General features: G+C 41.4%; 2 protein-coding genes across 3 annotated transcripts; one reads left to right on the plus strand and one right to left on the minus strand.

The window, feature by feature from the left end:
• Nucleotides 1–2,533: 2,533 nt before the first annotated feature.
• On the plus strand, nucleotides 2,534–8,879 carry LOC115397012 (tumor necrosis factor receptor superfamily member 5). Of its 2 annotated transcripts, none has more exons than XM_030103166.1 (11): nucleotides 2,534–2,646; nucleotides 2,829–2,892; nucleotides 3,022–3,073; nucleotides 3,374–3,484; nucleotides 3,581–3,742; nucleotides 5,342–5,444; nucleotides 5,607–5,650; nucleotides 6,273–6,389; nucleotides 6,589–6,611; nucleotides 6,701–6,806; nucleotides 6,954–8,879. In XM_030103166.1, exons 2-11 carry the CDS (start codon nucleotides 2,830–2,832, stop codon nucleotides 7,241–7,243), a joined length of 1,071 nt encoding a protein of 356 aa, XP_029959026.1. In that variant the 5' UTR covers nucleotides 2,534–2,646; nucleotide 2,829; the 3' UTR covers nucleotides 7,244–8,879. The 2 variants fall into 2 exon arrangements, with proteins under 2 accessions (XP_029959026.1, XP_029959027.1); XM_030103167.1 differs by having other exon boundaries at nucleotides 5,345–5,444.
• Nucleotides 7,467–12,558, minus strand: LOC115396447 (CD27 antigen-like). The gene is made up of 7 exons (XM_030102322.1): nucleotides 12,421–12,558; nucleotides 12,004–12,142; nucleotides 11,792–11,917; nucleotides 9,635–9,865; nucleotides 9,048–9,063; nucleotides 8,182–8,353; nucleotides 7,467–8,072 (listed from the first exon to the last, which is right to left on the minus strand). Exons 2-7 carry the CDS (start codon nucleotides 12,140–12,142, stop codon nucleotides 7,959–7,961), a joined length of 798 nt encoding a protein of 265 aa, XP_029958182.1. The 5' UTR covers nucleotides 12,421–12,558; the 3' UTR covers nucleotides 7,467–7,958.
• Nucleotides 12,559–15,917: the final 3,359 nt, after the last annotated feature.

Genomic DNA, 15,917 nt, shown 5'->3' on the forward strand with positions numbered 1-15,917 from the left:
ATGAATATGAACGTTTAAGTTTAGACTCTCCATGGTTCTCCAAGCAAGTGAAGGCTTGTATTCTAATTTTGAAGTTACTACTAAATTTTACAACAAACCAGATGTTATTCCAAAAAATGTTTTTTCTTTTACAGAAATGCAGTCCAAACTGAATACTGCAGCTAGGATTTTTTTTTTTTTTTTTTTTGATGAATATTCTCAATAAGCACATGGCGGCGGAGGAAGCTGCTGTCGTGGAAGACGAGGAGCATGTTTGGCGTCCCATATGAATTCACCTCCTCTCTGCGGTGCAGTTAAAACACAGCCTGTGCCCTCTTCAGCATTACCTTGACTTTGCACTGAAAACTGCAGGAAGAGTACGGATTGAAGAGGTTCACTGACATGTAGGAGTGGTTGATCATTTTTTTTCCAGCAGCAGGGCTTACTGTAGTGAAGACGGAGCTGCATGGTCGAGATGCATCACTGCACAGTTAGAGGAAGAGCAAAAAGAAAATAGAATTAGTCACTGAGTGCCAAACAACCAATGAATGTGGTCAGATAGTGAATTAACAGGAACTTTGCTGGAAAGAAAAACAAAAGCTGTCGAAGCTAATTCACCAAGGTGCTTGATGTAAATAACAAACCTATTTTTGAGCCTGTTTGCACATCGAGAGGAAAGCAAAGCAAAACTGTACCTTAAAACACAAAAGAAACATTTAGACATGCTGGAAACAGACCTCTATATTTCTTCGACTTGTATATCATCTTTTTCATGTTGTAGATGAACATATACCTCATTTTTACTTTATTTGTTTGTTTTTTTTTTGGTTTTTTTGGGGCCACATTCAAATGCAAACCCAGAAAAAGAGAAGTTATACGGCAGTGAACCGCTGAGTCTCGTCACGTTCAGGGAAAACTCCCTCACCTCACTGTTCCGCTTTTCTGGCTCACAATCCAGTGCTCTGCTCTGTTAATGCGGGGGGGGATTCAAACTCGTGCATGTGTGGAAGTAGCTGAACGGCGATCTGTGTGAGTTCAGACGAACGGTGTCAGAAATGTACAAGACTCACGACACCATTTTCCTTTGTGGTTTTTTTTTTCCCCTTTTACGCACTGAATGAGTCTCTCTATGTATGCATGTGCCAGTGTGTATGTTTTCTGGGGTGTTTTGTCTCGACGGCGAGTGTTTTTAAAAAGATTTTGACTGGGGCAAATGCACAACATTCAGAAGAACGAATCAGAACAACTTCAATCGATATATGAGGCGAGCATTATTACGCCACATTTAAGTCTGAGCTGTCTTTGACATGGATCTCTCCTAAAATGATCAATTAGACGATGATGGGAATCTTCCCCGTTGGTGCTTTTCTTTATGGGTGAATGTGTTTGCCAAGTCAATTTAAAAATAACTCAAGTTCAGAAAAAAAAAATACTACTACTGAAATGCAAATGCTTTAGCAAAATGACTGTATGATAGCTTTGACATAAGTGTAAAGGAAATATAGCTTTGAATTTTACGTATGTTTAGAAAATACAAAAAATTGTCAGCAGTCAAATGAGACTTCCAAAAGCTTTGAATTAAGACATAACGACACGACTGCTCTATTTAGCTTTTCATTAGAGGACAAGAGGATGCTAAAGTCTCTGTTTTCCCTCGAGAGGAAAAAGTTGCCTCCGAATATTTTATCTAAATTCACGTCACATGATAATGTATGAATAATCCTGAGTGTTATTCCTGATGTCCAAAAGTGTGACTTTGCAGCTTTAAACATTAAAGGCAAAGTAACTGTAGCTACAAAGCTTCCCTGCAGAGCTTCAGTATGTAATGTATCGAGAGAGACTGAATGAATAAAAAGATCCAACTGAACAACGACAGCATGTGTGGTGATTATTTGCAAATCTGAGCCCTGTCTTGATGAGGAGTCTCCACAGATGTGAACATCTGGTATATTTCTAGGAAATAGGAATCAGTAAGTAAAACTATATTACAGTACATCTACAACCATCTTCAGCTGACTGAAGCTTCAGTTGTTGTAACTTGCTAATTTTATTATCGGAACTGACTGTGCTCCTGTGTCACTGCTAAAAATAGCTCCCAGACATTAACGCGTTACTGTCTAGAACACTGGAAATCATGAAACAACTTTTGGTTACAAAGTCTTTGGCTGTTATTTAACGTTGACTCCTAAATGTCATCAAATTTTCCCAACCTTAATCGTTGTTATTGAGCCATGATTGTCTGGTTATAGTCAATACCATCCGCTGAAAACTAAAAGTCACTCTGGAATTTTTGAATAACAGATGGCTTGTTTGACAGAAACTGTATGATTTTGGTGCAAATAATGTAAAAATACAGCATTTCTCTGAAGCGATTAGATCTCATCCTGCATCACAGTCACACGCTTTTAGATGGTCTCGTCGCTTCTTTCCTCTTCCGGTGTGAGAATTTACGTGAAAAAGCTTCTAAAAACAACAGCTGCACACTGGCGGAGAGATGAGGAGGCGGGTAAGACAGGAAGGCAGGAAAATGTAAGCAGGTACGGAAACTGTGACACGGAGGAGGGGTAGAGTCAGTCAGACGACAGAGAAAGAGGCAGGCACACCCTCAGGAAGTTAACAGAGCAATAGAAGCTGAGCAAAAGACTGCAAAAAGGGAACCTTTTCAAGGTAAAGAAATGCTTATCTATGCTATCGTCACATTCAACTTACCTCTGATATTTACACTGTTCAGATATCCACCATCTTTACATAAAATAACTCCTCCTCCTTTGTGTTGTTTTTAAATCATTGGTAAAGTTTCATTTGAGCCTTCAAATTCAAACTTTTTTCTTCCATATTTCTCTTCATAGAATGGGATTTGTGCAATGCTTTGTCCTGATGCTATCTGCACACCTGGTGCTCACCTTTCCTCCAGTAAGAAACAAAATCCTCCTGACTTATTGTGAAACAAAAAAAAAGTCATGTAGAAAACTTTGTTTGACCCATAGTAATGGACGACTCCTCTGGTGACTGATACCTGCGTGTTGTTGTTGATGTTGACAGACACAGAGGACGTACATCCAAAATGGCAGAAGGTGTAATTTGTGCACTGCAGGTGAGAGGAGAAGTGTGAAAGTGTGAAATTTCTATGAATATGCCTACTTGTTGTTTGCCAGACTTTCTATATATGAGTTGTTCATCAGTATCGATCAAGCTCTGGAGGTCTGCTTGTAAATTAAACATGTCCTTATGGCTCTGTGTGTGTTTTTGTCTCATTATATTGATAAAAAAAAAACCCAAAAAAAACAAAGGCTGCACACTGAGTTGTTGCTTTGTAACCACATCCGTCATTAAAATGTGTCCTGAATCTGCAGGCTGTCTGCTCTCATCCGGTTGTTGTCATTTGGCCTTTCAGGCACGTATAAAGTTTCTTGCACAGAGTGTGCACCCTGCCCTGCTGGGAAATACACCAGTGACTGGAACCGTGAAGTCGAATGCCACCGATGCTACGGAGACTGCTCACCAAGTAAAGCAACCACCGGCCGCAAGTTTGCAGTAACTTTGCATCCCTTAAGGAAACCATCTCTCCAGCCGTCTTCTGCACGTTTTCCTTTGTCTTTAGAGTTTCATCAGAAAGTGGTTGAGCAGTGCAGCAGCACGTCGGATATGAAGTGTGACTGTGAGGCTGGTTTCAGCTGCGCCGAGCGAGTCCCGTACTCTGAGAACTGCAGAGTGTGCGTCAAGATTCCTGACAAAACCAAGATTCAGGACAAAGCCACAACCGGTAAATGCTGAGCTGACGCTGCCAGGCTGGACAGGCCTGAACCAACGGGGGGGTGGGGGGGGTGTGTGTGCAGGTTTTGGATGTGAGCCTGTTGGGTTCACTTAGCTCAACTGAAATTCAGACAACTCTGCAGAAGCCACAGAATGAGGGAATGGTTTGTGTCAGGAGTGATGAAGCAGACTCCTTCCTGGACAGGTTTTAACAGTGTGGAGCAGGCCTCAACATGGACTGGGACTCATGAGAACGATCTTTTTATTTACCAGAAATGGCCATGGTGACTTACTGTTTTATCAAAGCTGGAGCTGGGCAACAGATCAGCTGTTTCAAACCAGCTGTGCATTACACTGCAGCTGAAGTTTCTTTTTACCTGAACACACACTCCACTTAGAGCCTCACTTCCGCTCGTCGCACAGCCCACGAGTCAATGAGGTCAGTGTGAACTGTTAAAAATGAAGCTTATGAAAGTTTCCAAATTTATTCACTGTATATCTTCTTCATAACAGCCAATAAAACGCTGCGTTTATGCTCCTGAGGTTCAGCAGCAGTCCTTAAATGTTTAGTTAGTGACAGCTGAAAGTAATATCGCCCTTGTATGACGGCAGCCAGGCGAAAATATCCAATGTTAATCATGTCCGATTAGCTCAGTTAAACCAAAATAACATGCGGACAAACCAAAATAACACGCGGGCGTCAGCGTCCCACTTCTTATGAACTGGTGCGACTTGTAACCAGTCATAGCAACTCTACAATAAAAAAAAACTGTACATCTGTACATTATCAGGACACATCAGAAGGAACTTCACCATCTAATGAGTTTTTAGTGGTGTTGTTGGACAAGACTTACAGGAATATACAGATGTGCTCAATAGTTCTTTATCCTGAGAAAGATAAGGAAAAGCTCTGGGCTTTGGTTTATGCTCTAGTCCAGTGTAACTGACTGATTAGAAAATGCAGTCTAATCTGAGGGATCTTCACAAAGTTGCTGCACTTCGTGGCTCCTCTTCACCTGCAGAGGGCAGCTCTAAACCCTGCTGAGCACAAAACCCAGCAGGGAGCTGCAGAGATCAGTGAGGGACTGACATACTGACATTCATATTAGTGCTGAGGACTGACCAAAAATCTCTCTGGTACAAGTGACCCCGCCAGCAAAACAAAACAACAACAACAACAAGAGTTAGTCTGTAAAATGGACAAAGAAGCATATTTTTCATGATTAAAAAGTTTCCTTAAAATGTTCTGTTATTCTTTAATAAAGGAATAAAAAACTCCCCGTGAAGTTCAAACCTGCTCTTAGTGAATTAGGATCAGTGTTGTAGTTTGATAAACAGTTGTGGTATGTGAGCATTTTTTTTTTTATGTTCTCACTGACATACAGTAAAACAATGAGAGGATGTGGAGTGAGAGTGAAAAGGGAAATTACACGTTTGTGGTCCAGAGGCAGTGTAGTTCATGATCAGTGCATTAAACTCAACAAATTAAATGTAATAAAATATGTTATTATTATTATTAATATTATTATTATGGGAATGTTGAGGCGTGCTGCTGAGTGTGTATTCATTTTCTGAAATGTGAAACTCAAGCTGTGATGTTTTTGTTCAGTAGAAGCAGCGGCGGTGGCGATCACAGACAGAGATAAACAGACGCCTTCCCCTGCTTCCTCCGGATATGGCAGCACTTCTTCTAAACCCTGCAGATTTTCCACGTAGGTCCCGGCCACCCCTGGTAATAGCAAGTGCTAAGCTCACTATTGAGTAGAAGTTTGGGTTAATTCTCATGAAAAGGATGTTTTCGATAGTTCGGTCTCAGCTGTTGTTCACGAGGTAACATGATTGAAGGTATTAAAACATTTATTGCTCCCACCCAGGTGTGACAACCAGCCAGTCCCAGCTCAGAATATCTCGAAACCAGGTGAGTGGGAATGATGTGGGAATCAGATGGTTTGTAAAAGTAAACTGAAGCTTTTTGTTTTTGTTTTTTTTTTTGTTTTGTTTTTTTTTTGCTTTGTTTTGTTTTAAGTAGAAAAAAAATCTTAACAATGATTCAGATAGTTCACTATTTGGTTGTCACTAAGTGAATTTAAACATAATCTTCATTGATTCACATCAGAAATGATCATGGTTTGTTTCAATGTTTTTTTTTTCCCCCTCAGGTCTCCAGATTTATGCATTAGCTGTGAGAATCATTTGACTGTAAACCACTGAGCTCATAACATACAGGCCTGAATTCACACGAACCAACAGTTTTAGCTCAGTATTGAAGTTTGCATGTTTCACATTAAAAGATGGCTTCATCGTTTCAAATGGTCCGACGTGCAAGCATGTGTGTATATATGAAAAGCTCTCTCCAAACTAAAATGATACTGTAAATCATCAGACCTGCAATGGATGTCTGAACTTTCCGACAATGTTTCTTCAATCTGAAATCAAAGAGAAAATGCTTTTGTCTTGTTGAGTTTTTGTTGTGTGTTACCACCATTTCTCCAGGTATAAAAGAGAGCTTGAAGTTTTCTTTGTGTTTCTTTCTTTCACAGAGAACAAGAGTATTTTCCTTGCAGCTCTTTTGTGTCCGCTGTTTTTATTGGGCTGTTCGGTTCTTCTGATCCGTTTCTGTATTCATCGATCAAGAGGCAACACTTGTTTCAGTCAAAGTAAGAAAGCGCTCACAGCCTGAACGGACTGAAGGCTGAATACTTCTGAGAAACAATAAACATTTAACCTATGAAGTGTGGAAATTACTGTGATCTTACTGCGACTATTCATAGTCAGCTTTTGTACATGCTCAGTCATCGCTAACTGTGAGGAAACACCAGTTTTCTGCCGCTCATTCCCATATCTTCTCTCTTCCAGCTGTTGAGAAGCTTTGCAAAGAGGTACGTTTTGTCAGGGACGCTCGCATCTCCACATCTGTTGTGGCATTTTTCTCTGTCTCCTCCAAACTGACGGCGACATTCCTCTGCAGAAAGGACACGAAGCCTCTCACAGGCCGATGGACTCAAGTCAGCAGTTCCCCCGAGACTCATTCAGCGCCAAGCAGCCGCCTTCAGCGCTTTCAGCCACAAACCTGGGTACTGCTGTGTAAAACAACAACTAACTTCTCATCAGTTTGTGTTTCTTTCCTGAAAGTGTACGAAATGCAAATGCTTAACTGATATGACGTCTTTATTCTGGAAAAGCTGCCTTTTTATGCTCTCTGTGTGTGTTGATCTCTGCAGGCCCGGTGTACGTCCAAAACCCCGGCACCATCATCTTCAGCCTCCTCAGTCAGTTCACGGGCCAGGTTGGGCCAACGGTTGAAGGTGGGAAAACATCTGAGGGAGCCGGCAGAGAAGAAGAAGAGGACGAAGAAGAGGAGGAGGAGAGAGACTGTCCCGTGTGCCATCCCATGTCCCCTCACGGCGTTCGTCTGTCAGAGGAGGAGAAGAGCGAGGACGCCGACGGCACCTTGTTCCCCTCGCAGGAGCAGGGGAAGGACTACCACATGTCCAAGGAGGAGGTGCTATGACGCTCCACGAGGAGTTCCTCCAGTTGGTCGTGACTGCTGGTGCACAGGGCTGTACCTGAAAGCTTCCTCTCAAACGGATGAATTGCAAAACAGTGATGTTTCAGACGAGCGTGGAGAAAATTCTGGCAGACTGCGAGCGTACCGCGGCTCACAGCGATGTTTCATGCTAGCTGGACATTTGGGAAAATCGCAATTCTGGGATGAAAAGGTGGAAGAGGGTCGGTCCTCTTTGTAAGTTATAACTCAAGAAATTTTGTCCAACTTTTCAGTCAAGTAGAATTTAATTTTGCACAAAAGAAATAACTTTGACGAATGTTTGCAACACTCACCACACAAAACGGCTGTCAGTTATCAAAAAATGAACAAGTTAAGAGTATTTTTGGACTTCCGTTCATCCATCCATATATACACACACACACACACACACACACACACACGCATGCGCGCACACACATGCACACACACTTTGTGTGTGTGCATTTATTTCTTGCTGACGTCACAGAGGTCAAACAGTCATCCGTTCTCTCAGGAAGCAGTCAGTGTCGTCCTGACCGGCGTAACTCCCTGGGCTCCGCTCATCGACACAGACCGGGCGGCTGTGTGCCGCTCCACCGGTCAAGAGCGTCCAAAGCAATAAAGGAGAGATCCTTTCCATCTGCTGCTCGCCACCAAACGTCCCGATCACGTTCTCACGCCACCAAAGTCAGTTCAGTCTCTAGACCTTCACGTATAAGTCGGTAGATTCACATTCGCAGCTCACTTCCTGGACGGGCTTGGACACTTCGTCCTCCGGGGACAGAGGCTGCACTGCGGTTTTTTCAGGCAAAAAGTCTGAACAACAAGAGAAAGAACATTTTCTGAGGATTAGGTTTACGGAAAAGGTAAAAGAACAAAACAACTCATTTATATCATGAACAATGTTTTTGTAAATCATCCATATACACACCATGTCTTGATCTGATCCAGTGGAGCAACGGTCTGATCTTCTTTGCCACAAGTAGTGCAATTCCCGCACACAGGAGGGCAATAATCACCAGGAACCACATCGGATCTGTAATGATGCGTGAGAGAAACATGCCCGTCGGAAAGTGCAACGGTTTGATTATTTTACTGAAGTAAAACCATCAGTTTAATTTACCTTGACGGGCTGGTTTTTGAGTTGGGGGCCGGTTTGGATGGCGGAGATCAATACAAAGCCATTAGCACAACATATCAGTTATAAAGTTATGAAAGTGTTTATATTTCAGATGAGCCCATGAGCTGTCTCTTAACTCTTTAAATTAAATTATTATTCAATTATTGATCAACCTTTTTGTTCTGAAGTAAACAGCTTCAAAGATCTGTCAGACATGCACAGAAAGAATAAAACCTCACAGTAGATATTATTATTTAACCTGATTCAACGCAGGTGTTATAAACAGGTGGATATAAAGGAAAACCTGCTCATGATAAGACAGTCAAGTGCAGTTAAATGTAACTAAGTATTTTTTTATTTCAGAAGAGTCATTTTACCTATGGTTATGTACTAAATTATTATGTCGTAAATGTAACAGCAGCCTTTCCATACTCTTACCACTTTTGGTTATTTGATTCCTTGTCATGGAAATAAAAGCCTGTTTCTACTTTGAAGCATGAATAAGTCCACATTTCTGGGTGTTGTTAATAATATTAGAGATTATTTGAGATTACTGGACCTAAAACATGTCACAAAGTGCTTTCTCAACATCTGGTTGGGTTGTTTAGCTGACCTCCAGTGTTTCCTCGGACAGGTTGTGTTTCAGTGTGTATCGGCTGCCGAATCAACCTGAAGGACCACGTTTCTGACCACAGTCAGAATTATGTCAGTGGTGACGTGACAGATTCTACATATAATAATTACATATAGCTATAGATACCTGTAAATTCTTAACATTTGATAAATGCTCCATTTGTCGAATTCACTCACCAGATCAGTGGAAATATTTCTTTTAAAAATGTAACCTCCTCTGGTACTAATGATGGGAATTCAGGCTAATTTAGGAGAACCTGTTCTTTAGACTCAGTTCAATAGATAGACCTTTTGGTTCTGACTTTGCTTTGCTCTCTTTCTCTCTTTTTATTGCTTGAATTTGTTTTAAAACTATTTGCAAATTAAATCACAAATGTACGTAATCATATAACACAGAGATTTTGTTTTGTTATGTGTTTTTTGCGTTAAGTGCTAGTTCACAGGAAAGACTTCTAAGACTGTATTATTACTTTATCCAGAATGTAGTTATATAGTGGACTCTGTGTGGGCACAGGATAGAAATTCATTTTTATTGTGTATTTTAAAATATGATATTGAACTCAAGTACATGTTTTACCTCTTTCAGCCTAAACAAAACACGCATAGATCTTTTTTTTTTCAGCGGTGGGATGTGTGGAGCTGGTTTTTCTCACCTCTGGCGGGCGGAAGGCGGAGGGAGGGTGGAGGGCGGGCGGTCGGGCGGAGAGTGTAGGGTGGAGGGCGCGTGGCTGTGATAGTCGATATCTGTTCACACTTTTCGCAGACCTTGTCGTTCTCCTTGCAGACGTACCCGGGCTTACATCTGCAAACGGCGTTGCGAGTGGTGCTGCAGTTTGACTCGTGCTCCATGTTTGCTGGAAAGAAGTAAAACAGAGAGTGAACATTAGAAGTTATGAAGTGTCCTAACGCTGAGTGTGTGTGTCCTCTCAGAACTCAGGGCAAACATCTAAAGGCCTGAGGCAGATCAGAAAATGTGAAATGACTCACAAACTGGGTCGGGCAAGCATAAGGTTCTCGCTCTAAGTCATGAGATATATATTAAAACTGATACCTGTCCTTTAGAAACAACTTATATATCTCAGTAAATTCACTGTTTTACTTTGATGAGCAAATGTTCTTCCTGAAAGATGCATTCAAGAGCATTTCTCTGAGCCGACGCCACGAATTAGCAAACTGTAAAGCAGTTGCTTTGAGCCCACATCAGCAGAAGTGGTGATAAAATTAGAACAGCAAGAATTTAAATGAGTGATGAATTTACTGAATTTAGGATCAGAGGACAAAGAAAAAGAAGTTAGCTAGAACAACACATCTACGTGGGTAAAACCCATACAGTATATTTGAAAATAAAAATGTTGATGTAGTGAAACTTTTGAGCTCCGAGGAAATGAATGAGGATTTTCTTCAGGCTTCAACGGGTGAGTGTGAACACATTCTTGCTCGATTCATGCATAACAGAGCAAAAAGAGACAAAGTGAGAGAGCTTCCACTACACTGGTTCTTTTCCCTTCTCCTTTTGCCATGAGTGTGTGTGTGTGTTTTTTAAATGGCTGCCTATCATGTCTCTTACACTGGATGCGCTCTGCGCTCTCGTCTGTCATCATTTTTCACTGATTTTTGCATAAAGGACTCAAACAAAATAACTTCTTGCATTGAGACAGGAGGAGATGTGAGTCTGAGGTGTAATTTAATAAAGAAAAGAAGGATGAAAAACTTAAAACCTACAAATATCACTAATACTCAAAAATCTTCTGCTTGCTCTCACAGGATTAAACAGACGTCGCAGCGTTTCAGATTCTCAAACTGAAAGGAATTTGTCTCTGTGTTCATTCAAAGACATTTAGGTCTGCTCACATATTTAAAGATTTAAAGATCGCACGGCTTCCTTCATTTTTGTGTTTTCTCTCTTTTATAGTTTCCACTGTGACATTTAAAAAAACATAACAGGCTGTTTTCGCTCACCTTCGACGGCTCTGAGACCTGCTTAATAAACACAAGATGACATTTGTGAGCGCTCCTCTTTCCACTGTTTACCAGCGTCACGCGTTTTTCTTTTTTTTTTGCTTCTTTTGGGGTTGAGTGTCTAGTGTGAGTCTCCTCCGGTGGTTTTTTTTTTTTTTTAATCAGGGTGCATGAACACAAATCTGCTGCAGATATCCCACTGTATTAGACCTCCTGAGACGTCTTTGTTTTCAGAAAGTTTCTCAGACCACCTCTCCTCTCTGTCTGACAGAAACCCCACCATGACACATAAAAAGGGAAATTCCCTTGTCGTGTGTCACATCAGTTTTTAAAGCTTTTCTGAAATCATCGTTTACAGATGAGATGAGCAACAGGTCACAGTTTGTCTCCAATAGGTTCAGTTTGATTGTCTGGATTACTGGATTAACGGCACACGTGTGCACGCACGCACGCACACACGCGCACACACACGATAAAACACTGTTTCACAAGAGATGGTACTATAATGAGAGCTGGTGTTTTACCGTAATAGATGAACATCCACATCTTCACATCAAAACAAGACAAAATGTTTTTTTTTATCTCTCATGTTTTGTGATAAGGACTATCGATTATTTTTGATTATCACTTAATGAAAGGTGAATTTGTTGTACACAGGTGATAACAGATACCTTCTCTGTTAACATCTCAGTAAAGCCTGTTTGTTCCCTGAGAATCAGAGTCAGCCAGTTGGTGGAAAACATCTTATGAAGATGTAAAATTTAAATTCTGAGTACATAATGACAACCCCACGTTGAGTCCGAAGCAGTAAAGTTACTCACGATAACTGCAAAAGTTGCAGACTTCGCAGTGCATCTTCACGTTGTAGGTCTCCATGTAGCGTTTGCCGATGCAAGGTTCACATTTAACATTACAAGAGGTATTTGGGTCCTGAGACATGTAGTGACCTGGAACACACACATTCATTTACAGTTATGACGCTGCTGGCATAAGATCTTCTCATATCCTTGGAAATAAGATGAATTCACAGTACCTGGAGGACACTTGTTACAGCATTTCTGGGGCTTGTTGATTGGCCACGCGTATTGCGTTTTCTCATCGCACTCTATGGAAAGTGCTGGAGCCCAGAGACTGCACAGGCAAGCCAACGTTAAAAAGCAGAGTGGAAGCATCTGCAGTGAAGAGAGGAGGAGGTGGAGGTTGAGCAGAGATCAGAGAGGGAGAGGATAGCAATTACTGATCAGGGTTAAATCATAAGTACCAGCAGACAACGATCAAAACAAAAAGCGTCTGATCAAAGAGCCGAAGTTCAACACATCAATCTTATCATGCAGATTACAAGAAGGTTCATGTAAAAATCGACGCATTTTCATTACGACAGAGTTTGGTCGAAGATTGAACAAATAGCCGCAGCTGAAAAATTTTTAAATGTTAAGGTTTTTTTACTTACTGTGTTGAAGAAGAAAAGACAAGATGTGAGCCGGGACCCTCTGAGTGTGAGACTGAGCGAGGGACCAGAAGTGTGTCAGGGGATAATTCTTAAAATGTCAGTAATGAGTCATTGTGAAAGTTGTTCTTTTAACCCTGCACTGCCGTCCTCTATCTCATCTGCGACCCCCTGGGCTCTGCGCACAAAAACACTGCTTTCCACCAGCCTCCACTTTTTCCACCATATCTCTCTCATTTCACTCAAAATCATGTCTGCAGACAGCCTGCTCAGGGTTTTCTTTCCTCTTTTCTGACACTGGTCTCCTTGTTTTCAGTTTAGCACAGGAAGATTAGATCATTTCACTTGAAGTGCTACACTCATTTAACAAGTATCTTGTTTCTTTCACAGAAAAAAAACTGTTGAGCAGGTTTCCTTACTTGTTGTAGTCTTGAATTCATCTGTACCGATTAGCTTTTAAACTGGTATTTCTATATATAGTGTCATACGTTGGGTGCAATGTTTAACACTCTCACCTCATTGTGAGTTTTTCTTTGCTCCACTCCAGGTTGTGCCTGATGGAGCATTTTGTGCAATTTGCATATTCTCTCTCTCTCTCTCTCTCTCTCTCTCTCTCTCTCTCTTTTCATTTTTTTTTTTTTTTTTTCCTTTTTGCATACCAGAGATTCGGAGAGGTGTCGAAGATGCCACAGCCTTCATCATCAACACCTCTGCCAGTTCACAGACTTCTCCTCAGCCTTTAACATTCTGCAACTGCACAGCTTTGCAGAGAGACTCCATCACTCCAGCTCATGAACTTCACATACATGTTTTCTGGCTGTGGGAGGAAACAGGGAGAACATGAAAACTCCACACAGAAAGGCCCCAACTGGTACAGGACCAGCTTGCTGTGAGGCAGGAGCACAACCCACTGCACCACCATGCAAGTCTGAACTTTCCTATGGAAAGAGTGAAATGTGCGTTCAGTGGGCAGAGCTAAGCAGCACTGAAATCGACACTGATGTGATGAACTCTGTCAAATGGCTCCAACAGCATCGAACATTGTATGTTAAAACAACACTCTTGGAGCAGAAATCAACTCAGAAACATTCAGCTCTAAAATTCCAACACTCCAATTCTTGCTGTTTAGTGAAGTTGTGTGAAGGGGTGTTCTCAGATTATCGGACTTCCCTCTCGCCACCTGAGCACCGTGCACGAGCAGCAGGCACGAGTGACTCAGCACACGCTCTGCTGTCCACACATGAGCAGCTGCCATCTGGCCCCAGGTCCTGCCATTTGGCCCGTAAAACCCAGATAAGGAGAGCCACCTTTAAACTTTAAACCTTGCATAATATTTTCCAATGTGCAATATCATAATGTCCTCATTTGAAATTATAATGTCCTTCTTAGATGGTTACTTTCATTTTTACCTTACACTGTGCAATATTACCATTCTGTGTATTCTGCCGTTTCAACTGCTGCTTTAATATGCTTGCTGTTTTATATGGAAAATACTGCCTTTTTTTAATGACTCTTTTTAAATAAGCCACTCTTTGCCTACTTACAATAATTTTCTCTCGGGGATAAATCTTTTTTTTTTTCTTCTGATTTTGTTTACCTGTGAGTGGATTTTCTCCAGGTGCGACATGTACAATTGAGATAAATTTGTGGCTGTAAATTTCCCTTTAGTCTGAGTATATGTGTAGTTTTCTGTCTTCGAGATGGACTGGCCTGTCCAGGTCCACGGTCCATGATCAGGTGGGACTGACTCCAGGACCTCGTGACCCTGAGTTGGATAAACCAGTGAGAAACAGAGATTGGTCTTTTGATGGTTTGTGGCAATCCTAATTGTCAAGAGGTTTAAATGCAACTGAGCATAACACAACAAGCTCCCACTTCATTTTAGTTTGAGTGGGTGTGAGAATCTCTCGAGTTAATTGCTGACGACCAGCTAACTCGCCTGTCATTTAAACGTTAAACTGTCTTTATCTTCTCCAGCAACGTCTCAAAGTGACTTTGAAGCTACGGTATTAACATTTCAAAGTTGAGTTTTCCCAGACACCAGACCTCAAAACGTGACCACCCTGTTCTTGTGAAAGAGGGTCTTAGGTTGAGGAAGCTGCAACTTAAAGGGGCTGCCTCGGAGGCTCAGCCGGCAAAAAATACTCAAACAGAGCGCAGAGATGACTGTGTGAGAGATGACTCAGCATCAGAATCACTACGAACTGACTGAAAGCAAACCGGGTTGCGCTTATCTTGGTGTTCGATTTCAACATATCATGATTAAAAAGATGAATGTGCTCATGCCATCAAACGTTCTACCAGGAATTTGGCAGTTAAGGTAAACAGCTCAACAAAGAAGTTCTTCATTATTGACAATAATCTCAGAAGCTACCAGCTGAGTCAGAGCTGAGCTGTTCGAACTTCACATCTGGCCCTTCTGCATGAGAAACACAGCTGTGTATTTACAAGAGTGTGTGTGTGTGTGTGGAAATTCTTACTTTGTGTGTCTTTTTGATCACTTTAGCCCATGCATGAGTTTTAAATGAACTGACAGAAGCTTGAACTTGAAGAAGACTAGAAAGATGAAGATTTTTTTTCTCACTACAAAGGAAGGATGTGGGGTTTTTTCTGAGGAAGCGCTGAGTGAGCTCTTTCACATACTGTAAGCCCGGTCCTGTGATACTCGCTCTGACACTACTACTACTTCAGATACTACCTCAGTGGTGCCAGTCCTTGCAAAGTGTGACACTACAGAGAAACGTGATTTACTTTAACGCCAAAGTCAGCATCCATTAGGCACACTATAATACCCTTCTATTCTTCATTTCTAGCTATTCAATACCAACTGCAAATATTGATAATTATTTCAGAAGTGGAAGGTTTCATGTTATAGTACAGGCAGTCATTTACTGTTTAGTCAGTGTAGCATTTTGTAATTCAAATCCTTTTGGATGCAGTTTGCATGGTTCCCATGTGCCTGTGTGGATTTTAACCACCGTCACCTTAAGATCCGGTCAGCAGGCACCCTGTCTGTCCTAAAAAATACAACAACAACCTGAATTTTTACATAAAAATATGAGCAGAAGAGGATATATAGTAGTTTTGAAGAGTTCTGAAAGTATATTATGCAAGAGTGAATAGCTATTTTGTGCATTGTGGGCAACAGTGAGTCACAGCAGTTCACTGTTAGTGGTGGCCCAGGGCGCTGGTGTTCTTTGAATTTCCTGTCCTTACTCATGTCGCACTGCTGCCGCTGCTGCTGCTTCTCTTGATTTTACACTGAAATGTAGTCAGAGAGTGACTCATCACATCATATTGTGGTACAAGGAGGTATTACAAGTCTGGTTGTGGCAAGCTGGAAATTGCTTGAGAGTTTCTCTGCAACATTTTGTTTGTTCTTTTTTAGGATGTTTTTGACTAAAATATCTTAGATACTGCAGTACTTTATACATCATATCTATCATCCATTCACTATGTAACTTCACCCCATGCCAGTTTGATCATGACTGAATAAATCA

This window comes from Salarias fasciatus, chromosome 11 (assembly GCF_902148845.1).
Source record: "Salarias fasciatus chromosome 11, fSalaFa1.1, whole genome shotgun sequence".
In the NCBI taxonomy this organism is placed as follows: Eukaryota; Metazoa; Chordata; class Actinopteri; order Blenniiformes; family Blenniidae; genus Salarias; species Salarias fasciatus.